The sequence below is a fragment of the Tauraco erythrolophus genome, chromosome 10 (genome assembly GCF_009769465.1).
Source record: "Tauraco erythrolophus isolate bTauEry1 chromosome 10, bTauEry1.pri, whole genome shotgun sequence".
In the NCBI taxonomy this organism is placed as follows: Eukaryota; Metazoa; Chordata; class Aves; order Musophagiformes; family Musophagidae; genus Tauraco; species Tauraco erythrolophus.
The window spans coordinates 32,437,578-32,451,775 of record NC_141474.1 but is presented as its reverse complement, the minus strand read 5'-3'; the positions used below and the strand labels follow the sequence as shown (position 1 = coordinate 32,451,775).

Sequence of the window (14,198 nt, the reverse complement as noted above, 5' to 3'; positions counted from 1 at the left end):
CACAGCTTCTTGCCCAAAATACAAGGCTCGGGAACCAAGTCATAAGGGAAAGACGTCTGGGTTAATCTAGGAAGACTTATTCCCAAAAGAACTATAAATGAAGTGAACTCGCAAGAGTTGTTAGTTTAGCCCAGTATGTATAAGCAGCAATGTTTTCGATGAGCAGTCTGACTTCCATGTAGTATCTATCTTCTAAGGCCTGACTTAAGATACCAAACTTCCTCCTCATGACAGTAAACGAGATCCCAAAAGTCCTGGGTCTGTGTCACAGCTTAGCTACTGACCTTGATTTCTCTCATACACGGGTACGTGAAATGCCAACAAAGTCAGAAATAAAACTGTAACCTTCAGCTAACTCTTTTCTTATTAATATAAAACCAGCTCGGAATTTTGTCCATCATATACAGAGCAGAGAGCTCTCCTGCTTCCCGAGAGCTACTCCAGTCCTCATCTCCAAGTAGCCGACACACGGTGATGGCAGCACGTTGCGCACGGCTCTTAGCCCTTGGTTCCCGCTGCGTCTATACTTACTTGGAGAAGTGGGAGAGGTGGCCCCTCCTTCTGTTGATGTGGTTGGAGGTTTTGTGTCTGGCACTGGCAGAGGCACAGGCCTAGCCATTGGTGGCGGAGGTGGTGGTGGCAACATTGGGGTAGGAAGGAATGGATTGTGCACCTTGCCTTGGCTGCTACCATTGGGCTGCCGAAAAACAAGCAAACAGACAAAAATTACACTAAAAATCAGCTATTAGGAACCTCTGGTAATAACAATCTAGTCGAAAGCTATGTGCAATACATTTATAACTACTTGAGAGGTGGCAAAGAAAGTGCTGTGTCAAATTCTCCATTGACTTCAAGGAACTTTGTCTCAAGCCCTGTGAAACTAAGGAAATTCTCGCTTTTAAGCATCTGTCCTATTAGCAGCTGGTCTGAACTGCCCTGGCTTAAATTCTACTACTCTTTACATTTCCTGCAGCCACTAAGTCATGCTCAGGGAGAGTTGAAGCAGTATTTTTGACCCCTTAAATCCCCCAGTTTTGTGTCTCTGTTATACCCTTAGGATATATCAGTGCCTAGGACTTGAGTGTAAATTTCTTAAAGATATTGCTCATTAGGAGAAAAAACAAGCATTTTTGGTGGTCTTAAAAGTCATGCTGATATCTTATTACAGGAAAATGAATGAGTATATATTAAAGTAACTGCTCTCCCACATCCTTTTTGAGTTAGCAGTAGTGTAGCGCTCAGTTTAGTTGCCATTAGGATCACACGGGGAAATGACTGAACTTAGAACTGCTTCATTTTACACATTAGGAAAAAAAACACAACTCCATTTAGTCTGGGATGTGGTCGGTCACAGGCAGAACGTGCCCAGCTATACAAGTGTGGTCTTCCAATTAATCAGCAGAAAAACCTGTCCGTAAGCAAAAGCGTTTTCAAACATCCCAAAAATGAGAAGCAGGCTTAAAAAAAAAAAACAAAAAAAGGCCACCCTTCCCCTCAACTTGTTAAGTTTACATTTTAAATGTAATACAGCCCGGACACTTGAAAACCATACAGACAGATGCCAAATACCATTATAAAGAGAAAGTAGGACAGCCTGTGAATCAGGTGTTCCATTTTAGTGACAAAAATGATGAGATCACTTTCGACAGCACTCTGCAAATTGATCTCACTGCAGTTCTTCTGGCACTGAGCATTGGCTTTTCCATTGATGATAAAAGCTCAGCTTTAAACACAGATCCATATTCTAAGTACTGCTAAAGAAAATAATATTTTAATTCCTGTTAAGGTTTCCATTAGCCTGAATTACTGGGGACAAAATACTCATACTGGCAAATGCTCGGGACCTTACTTTCATTTCACCTGCTTTGGCACTGACAAAAGGTCTTAAAGTTGTGTAGGTGCAAATCACGCTTGTGCTAGAGCAAAAATGGTCCAGGGCATAAATAAGACTCAAATTCATCTGCATTTAACTTAACAGCACTCCCACTGACTTCAAAGACTGCAGTCACTAGTGTTTGCAGCAAGAAGCAATCCTTCAGGGATATTTATTTTTCCAACATTCAGTACCTTTAATAAACTAATATATTAGTGACATCTCTCAAACACTATCTTGTCTCACAATTAGGTCCCTTTCCTGCCAAGAAGACCCCTGCTGTATGTTCATTGTGAGTGTGCTAACAGTTCATAATGCTGAATGGTTTGGGATAAATTAAGCAAATGAATACTCAAGGAAAAAGAAAAGCACTATATTGATTTGTTGTCCAGACATAAATGTATCTGCTAACATATTGCAGACATTATTCAAAGCCAGTACTGGCTGGAATAAGTAGAGTCAGTTTTTCTGCTAGGGAAAGGAAAGCACCGAGAACAATATAGCTTATTAAATAAGTGTAATAAATTAGATGCTAATAATTAAACTAATTCTCATTAACACTTTCAATCGTATGCATGTCAGGAGAGAAACAGTAATTTTGCCAGTTATTACTTCATTGGCTGGAAAAAGTTACATGCATTACATTTCATGAAATATTCAGAGCATTATTTTAGATTTGATTTACATAAAATTTATAAATTCTGTATTTGACCGGAATGCTATTTCAATAATAGCAAGATGATTCACTTTATTTGATTAAAAAAAAATGAAAATGGTTATTTGAAGCTTTGGAACTCTGCTTAATTTTTCATAGAGATAAGGGGAAAAGATAACTGCTTACAGAAATAACAAACCATAATAAACTGTACTTTTAACATCTTGAGTTCAAGTACTGGTCAACTTGATCTAAAGTGCTATAAGGCAGTATTTTTTTTTTTTAATGAACTTAGCTGATCCGAAACATCTGTTTCTCACCCTCCCTTTTCCTGCTCCTTCCCCCCCCACTCTCCCCTGAACTTCAAAAATAATTAATAAAAATTATTCTGCCTTCATATTTTGTTAACCCTCGTTCCACTAGGGTTACAATGCATGCAGCAAAGTCATTTGTGGAGGGACCCAAAAGGTCACTGTATCACTGGCTTCTCTGACAGTTTGAGTTAATTTCACCACAATGTGGTCGAGTGTTTTTTTGGGGAGTTTTTTTGTTGTTTTTTTAAAATATTTTTGCAGTCGCAGCATCTTTTTTTTTTTTTTTTTCTTCCAACGACTGTCCAAGGTGTGTTCCTGTATGCAACATGCTGTTAAAATAATCCCGTAATCCCGTGGTTAATTTTTACATAGGACAAACACTTCTGAAGAAATAAAAACGGCTTCCTTACATTTAGGAACCCCACCTGTCCAGCCTGCTGACCAGCGTCGGGGCAGACAAGTTGGACAAACTCTTTCAGAGTCTCCTGAGGATGATAGCGGATTGCTGGGTGTGAGAAGTATGGCCCAGGCTGTTGGATAATGGGTGATGTTGGAAAATGAAGAGTCGATGGTGTTGCATGTGGACTTGCTATAGGAAAGAAAACAAAGAAGTTATATAGAGTTTTGTCTTCGGAAAATAAAACAGTTTAAATCTACTGTAGTTTTAGTCTTTTTTTTTTTTTTTTTTTTTTTTTAAATGTACAGTATTTATACATCTGATCGTCACAATTAATATGTTAGACCACATTGTGACCTACGCTCACTGCATCTAGATCCTGAAAGCAAACGGAGCCAGACATTTTGAAGGATTTTCTGTGTTTTTAGTGGACACATATAAAGGAATCAGCAGGCCTTTGTGAAAGTGAAAACTATTCATCACCTTAAGAGCAGTCCTCATCAATCAGGCAATAAAAAAATGTATTTGGGAGATTAGGGTTGATTTAATTGACATTTCGTACAACTTGGATTTGCACATATGAATCCATTTTATATTGTACTATAAATGGCTGATAATTTAAAGATGGTCTAACGCTTCCTGTTGTTGGGGTTTTTTTTTCCACCTCACTTTAGGAACATTTATTTTAAGCAACGTGTTTTCATCTAATGAACATCCACAAAGTGGCAAGATCGTTTTGAAAATTACATTTACATTGCTTCTGAATAATGTTAGGCTCAAATCTTCAGCAAGCCCTCAGCTTGCATTCAGGGATGAAGTTTAATTTGGTGAATTTATGGGCCAACAAGCCAGCTGGAAAATGTACTGCAGTGAAGGTGTAAAGGTGTAATGTACACAAGCCCATTGGCAATGACAGATTCTACCCTCGGCTGATTTCAGCAGAACTGCAAGTGCAGCTGAAGAGCCTTATGCTCTCCTACGTTATGTGACACCATCACCCAGTGCCTTGGCCTTCAATATACATTGGGTTGGACCCTCGTTAGCTAAAATGAGAATTCACTCTTCCTTTACAGTGGCCAATTAATCTGGTTGCACGCAAGCTCATCTGTACATCATAGTTTATTTCTCACCAAACAGTCGTCATTCCATCCCTGTTGCTCCCTTGGCATGCTATCCCAGTGATCTTTCAAGGGTGTCCATGTGCACGTACTGCACTTGTACACCACACATAACCGATTAGATAAAGGCTATGCAAGGGAGGTAATATCCTACCGAAACTCATGTGTTGGCTTTGAAGTAAGTTAAATATACAAGAGGGGGAAAAAAGCCTTTGGCACTTTTTGAAAAATTGGAGAGATGTAGGAAAGTTAACTAAAATCAAATACAAATGAGCAAACACTCATTTCATGATGAATGTTATGAAAAACCCTCAGTTAAATAAAAACTAAAATCTGCTTCTAAGTCTCATTCATTGCCAGTTTAATAATACGACACTTTCTTAGTAATTTTTTTCTTAAGCATTACTAAACCATCAGCAAACTCAGAGCCTGAAGATGTGGGTAAAACATGTGCTCAGAGACAGCAGCAAGGAAACCTACTGCATTTCCCAAACCTATAAACATTCGTTAAGGGTTGGCTGGGCAGCACTTCTGTGCACTTCTTTCACCGCGACTGGATAGGAATGATTGCTTTGACACCACCACCAAAAAGAGCTGCACTCATGCCTGGGGTGCTGATATGGGATGGATATGGAGCTCTCATCCTTGCCATGAAAAGATCCCTTATCCTTGTTAACCCCACGAGTCTTCCCAGTCTGCTCCCCTTCATGCTGTTTAAAATATTCACAACAGAAAGAGAAACGCATACTAAATGTGTGGTGTAAACAGGAAAGCACCACTGAAAGGAAGCATGGAGATGAGGAACCAAAAAGTTGCATGCAGCCTTCAACTATCTCTGATCAAAGCAGATGTATATCCAGCGACTCTCTTCTGAAAGCATGGGCTATACCTATGTTCTAACAGCCAGACATTGTGGCATGTGGGCTGAACTGGAAAACGGTGTCTTCCCACAGCTGTGCTAGGTCTGCAACGCCGCATTTGGGAAAAGGAAACAAGAAGCAGCATATCCCACACTCCTTGTTATGGAAATGTTGACAGCTATTCCATGGCCAAGGCAAACACCTGTGTGCCCAGCCTGTTCGACCTGTCTGCACATCTGGGCTTATCTCTTGTTTTTTACAAACCTAGTTAATTATTTCTTACTCACTTTTAAGGCAAATAGTTTTGTCCTGAGTTTGCATCTTAAATCATAGCGTGTTTGAAAACTCTTCAGATAAAGAACCGAAATCTTCAAAGGAAGAAATGAAGGCCATTTTCCTGTCCCCAAACTCCTGGGAGAGGCTGTAACTTTGAAGTGTGCTTTTAGAAGTAGAGATAATGTGGGATTCACCTGAGTAAATCTGGGTGTCTACCACGGAGCTAATTATCTTCGAATCAACGGAGGACAAAACAGAACTAATGGTGTCTAAAGAGCCGTTCATCTCATCCAAAACCAGACCACTGCCTTTGACCAGACTTCACGGACCACACTGGGTGGCTCACCAGTGGATGTGAAGGGAGCCCACTGGTACTAGCTCCAGGGTAGATACCTCCAGTCTACACACGCACCTTCAGTTAGGTGAATTCCACCCAAAGTGTCAGCCTCTGATCTCACTTACACCAGCCCCTGAGGTGTAACTGCTTTAATGACACTTAGGTCATAGCCACCTTACAGGTATGAATGTATCATCACCTTCTTCCGGAAGGAACAGTCTTTTTAGAGCTTGTCAAAATATTTTGCTGCAAATATTGGTTCAACTAAAGTTGGTGGTAAGGATTTTGTTGACGGCAACAAAATTTTCAGTAGCATACAAAGTTTCTGTCTTTTTTGGGATATAAAACATATTCTTCCTCTCTTTCTTCATACCTCCTTTTATAGTTTGTCCTTTCCTTGTATGCCAAAAGGAAGACAAAGTACAAAGATACAAGTGAGAAATGAAAATTTATGTGGCAAACAGCTAATTAAGTAAAAAATAGATTGGGATTTTTTAAACATTTATAAAAAAAAAGTTTCATTTTAGCACTGGCTCTGATAATACTATTTGAAATTGTTATGCAACTGCACTGTCCTTTGTACACATCTGGGAACAAATTTATTGCCTTTCTTCTACTGGGTGAAAAGAAGATAGAAATGCTCTTTCAATCAAACAAGAAGGAACAAAAAATTGTACCCAGGCAAAATAGGGAAATTCAAAACGAGGCCTAAGACCACACTGTATTTAACTTTTCCAAGGTATGGCTCTTCATTTAATGATTTGATTTGCTATATGAAAGACGTGTTATGGTTATTAGAAATACTCATAGGCATGTAAGTATTGGGTCTTTCTCTGTTGTTTTGACCTCCTCAGCATGTCAGAGTAGAAAATAAAGTGGAAAACATTTGTCAGTGATCTTCCCAAAGACAGAGAGAAGAAATACAAATGCAGAAATGATCAACAATAATTCAGGAAGGTAAATGCTGCAAGAAGGAGAAAGTGGTTCCTCGTCAGAGTCTTGGCCAGCTCCTCAGCACAGCCTCAACGGGCTTTCTGCTGGTCACGGGAAAGACTGGAGGAAGGAAACAAGACTGAATATGCATCAGTCCTCAGACTGTGCCATATACTGACATGTAGGGTTAATTTTCTCAGAAGAGATGGATTAGCATAAGGAGTAAAGAGTGGAATAAAGATCTCCAAAAGGTTTGGCTTTGCAATCTCCGACTGGAAAATACCAACTTTCTTAAGTGGCAAAAGAAAGGGATTTTGATCAGAGGAAGAATCTACTGCTATTAAACTGACAAACAAGTGTGCCTGCCTTGTACTAGAGAGAGGGAATTAAATGATAAAGTCTAAAAACTGCTGGCCCAGATACAGACCATTACTCCGATAGCTGTGTTGTGGTCGCCAACTCAAGGCTATGCAAAAATGGCCTTTCAAACAAGTTCTGAGCGCAGAACACAACGTGTTTCCAAATATATGGATCCTCACAAACATTTTTAATCAGTTATAGGATGTGAGGTAGTGGAGCAGGTCGCTGTTTTCCCTGTTTGCCTCTAAAAGGGGCAAGTGACCATGGACAAACCCCTTCAGTCATGATTTTCAGAAAAACTTAATAACAATTATTAAGTCATTGCTTCTGAAAACCATGCCTAGAGTGATGCAAGTTTTCCTGTGTATAAGAAGGGGCTGTTACTATTTCTGTTCTTCTGATGGGATATTACAAGTCTCACTCAGTGACTGTAAATTCTTTGAGATCTTCAAATGGAAGATAAAATAGGTCTTTGTCTATTATTTATTTACTTATTGACTTATTATTTATGTATCCCTTAAGCAGCTCCATGCTGCCAAAACATATTTCTCTTGGCGTCTTTCAGCCTATGACATTTATATTTTATTACTGACCTCTCTAAATGACACAAAATATAAGTTCTACAACCTATGAAAATATGTGTACTCCAGATCAGAACTTCATTTCTACCTGCTGTAGGTATGGAGGAGTTGGACTATCTGGCGTTATTAAATCTATTATTTGCGTGTGGGGGTTGGAGGCAGGAATTATCCTTCCATCTCAAGGCAAGCATAAATATTTCAAAGCACACATGATTCTAATTCCATTGAAGCTCATCTGAAACATCCCAGACTTTTTATTGAAAATGAGATGATAATGTATGGTGGCCTGCAACAGATATACCAGTATTTTAAAACTACTGCTATACAGCCAAGTAATTATGCAGTACAGCTGTTGCGTGCTACACTGGATTTTTTAGTGTTTCATGAGTTCGTGGTGCTGCACAGCGCAGAAGCAAGAGGATTTTTCAGAATGCTGAATTCAAACCTCTGATTACGCAGGCCAGTCTTGTCTTTTCCCTTCTTGATTTCTAGTAGTCACTAACAAACTAACTAATAAAATAAGTTGCATTCATTGATGAGGTTAGCACTTCACACGTCTAAGGCAAAAGAAGTAGAGCCAAAATTGTGAATTCTACTCAACTGAATGATCAGAAAATAAAGAATCCGTTAATTAGAAACAGGTCATATTTTGCTTCAGATATTTAGTACCCTTCTCAGGCCCTTCTCCTAGAACAAAGGAGCAGTCCTAATAAACACACATGGGATTCTTTCTCCCAGAGAGCACTCACTGATGTGGCAAAGGGACTTTGTGATCGCACCTGCAGTGCTCAGACAGATTTCTCCACCAGCACAGCCCAACATATGGGGGAGACATATTGATCCGTCCACCTTCCATCTTCTCTTCCAAAAAGCCTTGCCAACCCCTTCAAGTCCAGATGACTGGATGAAATTTCTTTCTTCGTGAAGTTGTTTGAAGTCTTTGGAAGGGTCATTTAGTGTTGCCCTTCTCCGGCTCAGGAAAAGCCTGCTATCACCCTGCGCTGCACGTCTGTTCAAAGAAGAGTGGTCTGGGGAATCAAAACCACTGTTCCTTCACAAGCACGAGTCCATCAGACCAGGCCAACAGTGGATCGACTTCACTAGGGCACAATGCTCAGACACCTCCTCTATAAAGTGATAATTAAGTTTACTAATAGCTCATTAAACATTGATCAATCTTCCTAGAAATAGTAACATTATAATCATAATGAAGCAGGATCATTTTTATCAGCTTGTTTTTGAGGCCATTATAATTGGCTTCATTACAATTAAGAAAGAATTTTTTTAAAAGTCATTTCCCTGGAAATGTTATAGAACAGTTTGTTCTGCTAGATATTTCCACTCCAGGCTTCTAAGTCGCTTTAACTCCCTGCATGCTGTAAGCTTTCTCCTAGCATTTAAGTGATGCAAGTGCCAGTTCAGATTATGCAAGATGTATCCCACCCTTTGTACCCCAAAGGTACTTATTCCGAAAATTGACCATATTAGAGTACTAATTGGCTAAGCCACCATGCTGGCTGATGTGAAATGCTTTCAAACATCATGAAACAGCTGTGTTTATCGGAAATATGAAGAGTGACTTTTTAATAAGGAGAACTGGCAATAATCCAAATTTGTTGAAAAGAACTTACACTTCTGTGTATAATACAATACAAGAGGTAAAGAATAGGAGCCTAAAACAATAGCTTTAAGTCCACAGATTTTTGTGATGAAAGTAGCTCCCCAAACAAGAAAAAAATAATTAAGAAACTTGGGCTGGGATTTGCAGAGGTCCTGAGAGAATTCATTAACTGCTTTTGAATTTCAATGGGAGCTGCGTCCCTCTAACTCTTTCAAAGGTTTCTGAAAGTCCCCATTTTTCTTACTGCCCATTAGGAATAGACTTTAGGGTGATAAATGTAGAGTAATCTCTTATTCAGGTTAGCAAAGACTCGCCTCTACTTAAATATTGAGCTGCTGAGGGTAGGACTGACCAGTCTGAGGACCAGCCCTTTGAAGGGAATTCAGATCAGTGGAAAACTTAAGTATTGCTTAATGGTGCAAAGGGACTGTTTAGTAACACGTCTGTCGGGTCCGTGGATGAGCTAAATTCAAACAGATCCTGTCTTGCATTCCCATTTGCAGTGACAAGGCTGGGAAATCACGGGCAGGAGAACAAAACAGCCCTTACCCTCTTAGCATGGGGAAAATTTAGGTGTCACTGATACTTCCTCCCACATCATGTAGGCAAACAGAGATGAAACATTCAAAATACAGTATAAACAGCAGAGCGATGCAAGAGATATACAAATACCCTAAATATGATGGATGGAGGATCTGTTCCCGCCCATGGACATCAAAAAGAAGGACTGAATTGCAGAATATCCATCTCTCAGCTCCAGAAGTGAAGTGCAGGTGGTCGGCTAAGCGCTGCTGAAAAAACAGACCCGTGGCATCTCCAAGCTGGGGCTGGCTATCAGCCCCTTCTTGCTGCTCTGAAGAGCGGTATAAGGCACCTGGACCCTTCATTCTGAAATACTCTTTCTGCAAGAGATTTTGCAGTAGCAAGTGGGAGGCAGAAGGACGCTCTGCCAGGGCCCACGGAGCTCCTAGCGAAAAGAAAATATGCTTAAAGCTGTGTTTGGGCACAGGGTTTAGTGGTGTACTCTGGGTTGTGAGTATTGCAGGCTGCTTTTGAAAACCTGTAGAGCTGAACTGAGCGCTGGTTCCAGATTCTGGCATAGGCAGGGGGCCAGTTAAGTTAGCTATTTTGAGCAGATTGTTTTAAAACATGTCAAATTTTTTTCTGCCGTTGGGAGATTGGAATACTATAGAACTGATTACATAGGTACAGAAATAAAAATCATACCTATAGAGAGCACTCCTCCCTTCCGAGATCATAGCTAGAGGTCAAAAGCCCCTAATTTAACCTATTTGTAGAACTTGCATCAAACGTTGGCAACTTTTGCATATTATTATTGTTTTTAATACACATGATGTATTCCCATATATAAGATAAAAACTACTGCTAGGCGAATATATCATGTCTTTCTTATAATGAAATGCAGTTGATAAGTTTACAATAGAAATGTAAATTCTCTCAAAGCCCACAACCTTTATGTGTGTGATGATATAATTCTGCTTTGATACTAAAAAGGGCATGGTAATGGAATCTGTGACTTTGGAGTGATATATTGCTGTTAAGTTAATAGGACTCCACATTCCCATTTCTAATATCAGTGTTTTTTTCCCCTTTCATTCTGTAGATGGTAAGCTGATACTACATAAACATTGTTAAAGCTATAGTTCCACGCTACAGTAATTCACTTAACTTTAACATGATTTATGGTTCTGTCAATAGAGGAGGTTGAAAATCCAGAGCTCTGATGCTTAAACATGGGTTCCATATTTAAAGCAATAATGTGCTTTTTGTGTGTGTCTGAAGCTAGAAGAATTTAGCATAAAGCAGAGATAAAAATATTATAGTTCACTGCACTGTTTAAAGCATATAGTTTAACTTCATGGATACATCAAAGGCAGCAAAGAAACTGAACACAGAATCAGTGAAAGCATGGGTAAAATACTTTGTTCCTGCAGCACTTTATTTTTATATTATTTTTTAGGGATGCATGAAATCCTATTAGTATTTTTAACACTCCCCTTTTTTCATTCTTTTGCTCAGTTAGATCAGCTCCTTTTGTCAGGATGAGTTTAAATCTGGGTCCACTGTGTTAATCACCCCCCATTCTTCTTCCTGGCACTTACCCTCCAGGCATTTTGCCTCTTTAGGAGATTAAGCGACCAAGTCATCTTGTTGCTCTAACATGTCCTCACTGGAGCAACATATTAACACAATTCCTCTGCAAAAGAGCCCTCTTTAGAAGTTTGCTGCAGGGATGACAAATTAACCCAGCATGGTGTCCCACACATCTATCTCAGTACAAATTATTAGTGTAATAGAGCTTTTAGTTATGCATTTATCTAGTAATTATTGAACGGTTATACAAAACGAAGCTGAGCAATCATGGCCCTTTATGAGGCAATCTCAGTGGGTGGCCTTACAGTTAATTTAGGATAGGACTGTCTAAGCAGTTCACTCACACACAAATTAGCTGAACAGCCTGCTCCTTTAAATATTTCCTATGTCACAGGCTAACTCTTTACAATACAACAAAGGTAGAGTTTTAATTACACGGTTCCTGACTTTTGTTTAGCTGAAGCTTTAACCATTTGCAAGCCTTCCTCTCTGCCCTCCCCTGCCTGGGACATGGGACTAGATGGCAGTTTGGGTAGGGTATCGAGTAATTACTAAACCCTGACCTTGAGGCCATCTGTTAGGCAACTGTTTTTCCTTCAGCATCACACTGTTTCAAAGTGAGTGGAGAAAATCAAAATCTTCACCTACACAGTCAGCTATGGGAAACCGGAGCTGACAGCATCAAGGAGCAGCCACGGAGAGTTGTACGGAACAGGATTATGACAAAATGTCCTTTTTACACTGAGCAGTTCTGGAGCGAGTTAGCAGGAATTATCCTTTTGATTGGCCTGAAGTTGGCCGATGGGACAGCTAGCAGGCACTGATATTTTGGTGACTCTGTGAAGCTTTTTGATAGAGAAGGGCACAATGTCTTCCCTGGAAGTGTTCAAGGTCAGATTGGGTGAGGCTTTGGGCAACCTGATGTAGTGAAGGGTGTCCCTGCCCATGGCAGGGGGGTTGGAACTAGATGATCTTTGAGGTCCCTTCCAACCCAAACCGTTCTATGATTCTATGATTCTATGATTCTATATGTGACATAAAGTTTTGCTACTTTGGCACAAACAGAGAGTACTATCCTGCAGGATTTCCCTTGTCCCGATAAAAATCTCAATGGCAATACTTATTACAGAGGAAATTAATATAATGGGAACCACTCCACTAGTTGACTTTCATCCCTTCTCTTCTGCTCACACACCCACTTCCCTGGGTTCTTCCCTCTGTGTGTTATTTCTTGTTTCTTCTAATTGTGTTTCTCCTTCATTTATCTTCCTAACATACCATCTCATTCTTTTTTTTTTTTTTTTCTTTCCTTGCCTTTCGTCCTTTGCTTTTTGCCTTGCAGAATCTAAGCTGTCATATTCTGTGGAAACGCTTGAATGCTCTACAGCACAGGCTGCCGTATATCCTAGGTTTACAAGATCGTGGTCAATTTAACGTTTCAGCCAGCTCCAGATATAAAGTCACTAGAGTGTAAGTAGCAATACATGGAAACCTAAAACCACTTATGTAAATACTGCTGTCACCCATAGTATTTAAATCCTTCACTGTCTGGTAAAGAGTTCAAGCGGGCTGATGTCTGGGAAAGTTTGTTAGATGTCAGCAATACACGATGGTTTTGCAATACTGGAGTACTGTGGTGAGACACAGTGACCACCAAATAATCTAACTTGCAGGTAACAAAAGTATGCTGCGTAGGAGATAGAAATCTAACTGCTTGAATTTTCAATGCTTTGAAATAAATTCTAAAACTGATAGTGATGCTACAGCCACCCTATAGGTGATCAATTTACCATCTGCCAGACACTGAATCCTAACCACACTGGTCCAGAGAAGACATATGGTGCATTCATAGAGTCATGCCCAAAAAACTGCCATCATCAAGTGAGGCTCCATGAATCACTTTGCTAGCTTATCACCAAAGAAACTTGGATCTTACCACCATCTGTTGGAACTAGTGAGGAGTCACTGAAGCATTGGCATCCATGCGCCAGCACTCACTGCACATCTGGTCCTTTGGTCAGCCAGCTCAGATCCTCTCTGCTGGCTACTGCCCAGCTGGGTTGAGTACTGGCAGCAGCACCAATGCAGATAGGAAACTAGTGCACAGCCTTCCACAACACAGTACAGGACAGACAATTTCAGGAGGACAGAGGTTTTCCAGCTGGTTCATTGAATGGAGCATCTTATAACTAAGAAATCCTCTTAAGGATCTACTCCTCCTCCAAGCAAGTTTTGTTTCCAAAAATGACTCATTGTGGAGATTACTGAGAAGGACAGTCACTATCCTGGGATACTCCAGCATAAGACGTGCACTGTGTTCTAAGGAATGTTTGGAAGCGTGTGAAAGATTTGGGAATATTCCTGAGAAGTTATAAATCACTGGTTGTCAATGACAACACCTGCCACGAATAGTCTACAGCTTCTTCTCTGCTGTCTATTTTGATCATGCTTTACAAATGCATCTCATATACACATCCAAGTGATAAACTCGCACATATGAACATCAGAAGGAGATTGAACCTTCTTGTAATCGTTCACTTGGCTGAGGAGCTTACTCTGATGGTGACCTACTTACTCATGACTTTCCTTTCTCTGAAATATCTCTGAAGACTGAAGATCGAATCCTGCTCTTACTTTTCTGAAGACCACTCGGATGACCTGCCACTGAACATTTACATAATGCACACGTATCCAAAGAGAATGTAACATGTGTGTACTACATTATACCTATCATTTCTGCAGAAAACTTATAACTTCC

At 40.0% G+C, this 14,198-nt stretch overlaps 1 protein-coding gene across 2 annotated transcripts in view; it reads right to left on the bottom strand.

The window, feature by feature from the left end:
- Positions 1-14,198, bottom strand: part of NFIA (nuclear factor I A) — a 247,803-nt gene that overhangs the window by 30,229 nt on the left and 203,376 nt on the right. For both annotated transcript variants that reach the window (XM_086617088.1, XM_086617089.1), the window contains 2 exons: positions 3,253-3,431; positions 532-697 (listed from right to left, as the gene is read on the bottom strand). In XM_086617088.1, the coding sequence (XP_086473214.1) occupies positions 532-697; positions 3,253-3,431 (345 nt within the window). The remainder of the gene's footprint in view (positions 1-531; positions 698-3,252; positions 3,432-14,198) is intronic.